Source organism: Phaseolus vulgaris, chromosome 11, assembly GCF_051622355.1.
Source record: "Phaseolus vulgaris cultivar YP4 chromosome 11, ASM5162235v1, whole genome shotgun sequence".
Lineage (NCBI taxonomy): Eukaryota > Viridiplantae > Streptophyta > Magnoliopsida > Fabales > Fabaceae > Phaseolus > Phaseolus vulgaris.
The window spans coordinates 29,320,880-29,327,053 of record NC_143508.1 but is presented as its reverse complement, the minus strand read 5'-3'; the positions used below and the strand labels follow the sequence as shown (position 1 = coordinate 29,327,053).

Here is a 6,174-nt window from a genome sequence, read left to right as displayed (position 1 = left end):
GGGAATGGAAAAGCCCTATGAACGGTCCCAGGCAGGGACGCACACACGAAGGGACCCGCCCCCGAAGCATAATTTTCGAGAGCTCAAGGAGCTAATCTCTATCCCAAACATAACGACGAGGCTGAAGGTGCCCGCAAAGACCGATAGGAAGATGGGACCCAACAAGAACGCTTGGTGTGAGTTTCACCAAGCAAATGGCCACTATATACGCAATTGCTTGGCCTTGGCACACCAATTAGATGAGCTAGTGAAGAGCGGGTTCTTAAAGGATTATCTTCAAGAGCCACAAAACGATCAAGCATTGATTACTGCAGGGGTAGATCAGGGGCACGAGGTGCCCATTCACGGGGAGATCAACACGATCTCAAGAGGATTTTCAGGAGGAGGGTGCACCGCCTCCCAGTGAAGAAGTACGCGCGAGAGGTAATGGCGGTGAAGGTGCAACAGGTAGATCTGACTCGTGACGTCGACCTTGTCTTCACCAAGGGCGACCTCCTAGATGTCATACCCCATGACAATGACTCGATAGTGATTTCGCTAGTCACAATAGGAAGGAAGGTGCACCGCGTCCTCGTGGATCAAGGAAGTTCGGCTGATGTGATATTTTGGTTGACCTTCAACAAGTTACAGCTATCCCCATACCAGTTGAGGCCTTATACCGGATGTTTGTATGGTTTCGCTGGAGACCAGGTGCAGGTGCGTGGGCATATAGAGCTGAGGACGACCTTCACAGATGGCACGACTTCACGCACTACCAGCATCAGGTATCTCGCCGTTAATGCTCCGTCAGCCTACAATATACTGTTAGGTAGACCTGCTTTAAACAGGATTAGAGTAGTTGCCTCCACGAGGCATATGAAGATGAAGCTGCCTTCCCTTGAGGGTACGGTGATCACCATCAAGTCTCACCAAAAAAATGCTAAGAAGTGCTACGAAAATAGCCTCAAGACAAAGAGAGGGGTGTTCGTTGTTACTACCCAGCCTCCAAGGGAAGAAGGGATCACCCGTGCAGAGATTGCCCGGGAGAAACGACCCGAACCCGTCGAAGACGTAGTAGAAAGAGAGATCGGTGGGAAGAGGTTTAAGCTTGGCAAATCTTTGAGCCAAGAGTCACAGGATCAGGTTGTCGAGGTCATAGCTCGACACCTTAACGCTTTCGCGTGGTCTGCCTCTGACATGCTTGGCATAGACCCTAACTTCTTGTGTCATCGTCTCATCATGGACCCCCAGGTCCGACCTGTTCGCCAGAGAAGGTGAAAATTCAATGAAGAAAGGCGTCAGGTCATACGCGACGAGACGAAGAAGTTGTTGAAGGCTGGCCACATTAGGGAGATTCAGTACCCCGAATGGCTGGCCAATTTGGTGTTAGTAAAGAAGGTCAGCGGGAAGTGGAGGATGTGCGTTGACTTCACGGATCTCAACAAGGCCTGTCCGAAAGACTTCTACCCGTTGCCCAGTGTTAATGCCTTGGTAGACAGCGCGTCTGGATGCAAATTACTCAGCTTCCTGGATGCTTTCTCTGGTTACAACCAGATCATGATGCACCATAGAGACGAGTGCAAGATAGCATTTATGACAGAGTTGTCATGTTATTGCTACAAGGTAATGCCCTTTGGACAGAAGAACGCAGGTGCCACCTACTAGAGGTTGATGGACAGAGTACTAGCGCCCATGTTAGGGCGAAATGTCCAAGCATATGTAGATGACATATTGGTCACCTCCCAACAAAAGGAGCAGCACGTGGCAGACCTAGAAGAGCTGTTCACCACGATAGTGAAGTACAGGCTGAAGCTGAACCCAGAGAAGTGTGTGTTCGGGGTCGAAACAGGCAAGTTCTCGGGGTTCCTACTCACTGAGTGTGGGATAGTGGCGAATCCCGAGAAGTGCGTTGCGATAATAGCAATGAGAAGCCCGATCCCGGTAAAGGAGGTGCAAGAGCTGACAGGGCGCATGGCCGCTCTGTCTAGATTCGTATCGGCAGGTGGCGACAAGGGGCATCCTTATTTCCAATGTCTGAAAAGAAACACTAGGTTTGTATGGACCCGGGAGTGCGAATAGGCGTTTGTGAAGATGAAGGAGTACCTAGTCAGTCTACCGGTGTTGTGCAAGCCAAAATTAGGTACCCCGCTCCGCCTATACTTCGCAGTCACGGAGAAGGCGATTAGTTCAATTCTGCTGTAAGAACAAGACCAGGTGCAAAAGCCGATCTACTTCGTCAGCAAAATACTACAAGGGCCAGAGGTGAGATACCAGGCCCTAGAGAAAGCAGCTCTGACAGTAGTATTCTCAGCGCGAAGACTTTGCTACTACTTCCAAAGCTTCACCGTGATAGTAATGACAAACCTTCCAATTCGCAAGGTCTTACAAAAGCCATATGTGGTAGGGAGAATGGTACGATGGGCAGTAGAGCTATATGAGTTTGACGTACAGTATTATGCCTAGAGGCTCCATTAAAGGCCAGGTTTACGCTGACTTCGTAGTAGAGCTTTCCTCGGCAGCCACGCACCAAGAAGGAGCAGGTTTAAGATGGGTGCTCTCTGTGGATGGTTCCTCAAACCAACAAGGCAGCGAGGCTGGTGTCATCTTGGAAGGACCAGATGGGTTGCTGATTGAGCAGGCCCTTCGGTTCGCTTTCAAGGCCAGTAACAACCAAGCAGAATATGAGGCTCTAATCGCTGGAATGCTGCTGGCCAAGGAGATGGGAGCAAAAGGTTTGCTGGCAAGGAGTGATTCTTTGTTAGTCACAGGTCAGGTCACAGGGGAATACCAAGCTAAGGATCCTCAAATGGCTGCATACCTAGAGTACATCCAAGTTCTGAAGGAAACGTTTGAGGTGTTCGAGTTAGTCCACGTACCCAGAGAACAAAATGCCCGAGCAGACTTGCTTGCAAAGCTCGCCAGTTCGGGCAAGGGGGATAGGCAGAGGACAGTGATTCAGGAGACCCTGAAGACACCTCGAACTACCATAAATGAAATAGTCATATTACATGGTGTACCCTCCAACATAGTTTTAGATAGAGATCCTAGATTCACCTCCAGATTCTGGCAAACACTTCAAGAAGCTTTGGGGACTAAATTCAGACTTAGTTCAACATATCATCCTCAGAATGATGGACAATCAGAGAGAACTATCCAGTCCTTAGAGGATTTTCTTAGGACTTGTGTGTTAGATCATTTGGGCAGTTGGGATGAAATTCTACCTTTGGTAGAGTTCACTTACAATAACAGTTACCAAGATGGCATAGGAATGGCTCCTTTCGAGGCATTATATGGAAGAAAGTGTAGGACACCTCTGTGTTGGTTTCAGGATGGTGAGAGTGTGTTAATTGGACCAGAATCAATACAACAAACCAATGAGAAAGTTAAAATGATTCAAGAAAGATTGAAAACATCTCTTAGCAGTTAAAAATCATATGCGGATCAAAGAATAAGACCTTTAGAATTCTCTACAGGTAATCATGTCTTTTTGAGAGTTACACCGTTCACTGGTGTTGGAAGAGCACTCAAATCCCAGAAATTGACTCCTAAGTTCATAGGACCTTATCAAATTCTCAGGAGAATAGGCCCTGTGGCTTATGAAATTGCTTTGCCTCCTCCTTTAGCTAACATTCACAATATTTTCCATGTATCCCAGCTATGAAAATGTTTACCTGATCCCAGCCACATTCTAGAGTCTGATTCCATCCAAGTGAAAGAAAATCTGTCATTTGAAGTGAAGCCAATCAGAATTTTAGATTCACAAGTGAAACAACTTCGGGAAAGAAGTATTCCCATGGTGAAAGTATTGTGGGATCCCTTCTCTGTAGATTCTACTTGGGAAATTGAAGAGGAGATACAAGCATGATACCCTAATCTCTTTCTTGGTAAGTTCATTTTTGAGGACAAAATTTTTTGTAGTTGGAGATAATCTAACAGTGTGGTACAAAAGCAGAGAAGCCCCCACTGCACCACAATCTTCTTTTTCTCCTTCTTATTTCTTTCTCCATCTCTCCCTTCTATCTTCTCTCTTAATTCATCACTCCATACCTCATATATTTTAGAATTTGATGATACCACGCTGTAGTTCAGGAGTTACAAAACATTTCTACCCGATCAGATTTTTAAACAGAGTAAGTTCATTTTTGCTCTAAAGATCATTTGTTCTCTGTTTTTCCTTAGGATTTAGTCATCAATCATGGTGGGGTCAGTTGAGAAGTTTAATCCTCTCAACTTATTCTACTATATACTGAATTTTTATTCTGTTTGGATAACTTGCATTAGGCCAGTAAATCTTGAAGCTTATCCAGACTCTGGAGAATAAAATTCTAGAGGTTGCTTGAAAAGCAAGCAATTAAGCCAAGGGAAGTGAAATTTATTTTCTAATAACACCCTAGGATATAAGATCTGAATATGGAAGGGACGTGGTCCCAATATTCAATTTCTCATGTATGGATATATTGTGTTGTTTGTTTATATATTATTTAAAATGTATAAAAATATTAGATTTTGCTGGTTTAATATTTAAGTGTTGTTTTTTTTATGTTAATTAAGCTTTTAAATGTTGTGGATCGTGTTTGGAATGATATTGGATGATGAAATGGTGTGGAATTAAATTCATACATTTGGGATAATGTATGGACTGATATTTGTTGTGTATTAAGTATTGATGCCTATGTGGTAACAAAGATCTCCAAGCTTCACTGATGATCTAAGTCACATAGACTAAGATATCAGGTGGTGAGAAGCTGATGAGGGACTTCATGCACACCGTGACATATGAGATGCACGACTTGGGTTGTATTGAACTTACCCTGAACTAGTAATCTTCGGATCAGGTGCTAGTCTCTGGTAGGACTTACTTAATACGGGTCTTCTGGAAGACGTTGTTTGTTGAATATTAAAGATGTGTAGATCCATGTGAGATCTATGTGATTGTTTTATGTTGGAATTTGAAGAAGATTGAATAATTGAGAAATTGACCATGCAATTTGATTTTCTCTTTTAATTTAATTGCGTATATTATAAAATTTTATTTTCACAAGCTTACCCTTGTTTTTTGTGTTGTGTTTGAACTGCAATGACTATACTATGTACACGGGAACATCCCTAATTTTACTCATTTTTAAAAAAAATAAAAATATTATGCGTGCAATATCTAATTAACATATAAACATATATTGTTTTCTCATATTTGTATCTCAAAATATATCCCTCTTCATAGGGATTTAATATATACATCCAAAAAGTTTAAAAACAAAACAAAGCAAAACATTCAATTTACATCTATCTAATCCTTCTGCTGCTCACTAAGGAGCTCTATTACCTGCAATCTCATCTGCTCCCATGTAAATACACGATCATCATAGTTAGAGAAACAACACAACCAAATAAAAGGGTAAGCTAGCCATATAAAACAAAATTCTATAAAATTTCACTTTGAAATTAATAAAACATAAATCATAAGTCTCATACAAATTCTCAAATCATCAAGTGTCATACAAATTCTATATTCATCTTTCACATGTCAGACTTCCAGTGACTCATATAACGTAGACACTTGACTCTACTTCCAGAAGACTCGTGTATTGAAATTAGAATCCTGTGACCTGCACCTGTCATACTACTTGTTGTGAATCCACACAACCATGCGCATAAACATCTAAATATCTCATAATCTCGTATGACAGGGTAAATTCACATGACCTGAAAGACGAGATTATATTTCAAACCCCAGACAAAGTCATATGAACCTCCATCGACTCTCACCAACTGAATAACTTCATCTATGTGATTCCATTATATCAGTAGAGTTAGGATGTCTCATTACGGGCCTGACAGATCAATACACCCTAACAACAATCTCGACACGGTATTTCCTTTCCTGAAAATACTATGTCTTGATAACACTTTCAAATCATTGCACACTTCATTTAACACATCAATACACCATTCAATCATAATATATAATTTAAACTTTCTAACAATCCAAATATATCCAAAAAGTTATTTAACAATAGTAATCTTAATATAAACTATGCTAAAATAATAAAAATAGCAATATTCATATATGTATACAAAATTTTGGATTGAACGAAAATATTTTAGGTTGATCGAAGTCACATCAGAGAGAACCCAAAAATTTTGGTTTGAATGGAAATATTTTAGGTTGATCGAAATCACACCAGAGAGCACCCA

The 6,174-nt window shown here is 41.8% G+C and overlaps 1 protein-coding gene across 1 annotated transcript; it reads left to right on the top strand.

Moving 5' to 3' along the window:
• Nucleotides 1–426: 426 nt before the first annotated feature.
• On the top strand, nt 427–1,257 carry LOC137838697 (uncharacterized). Its single transcript, XM_068647930.2, has one exon. The coding sequence runs from the start codon at nt 427–429 to the stop codon at nt 1,255–1,257; it is 831 nt and encodes a 276-aa protein (XP_068504031.2).
• Nucleotides 1,258–6,174: the final 4,917 nt, after the last annotated feature.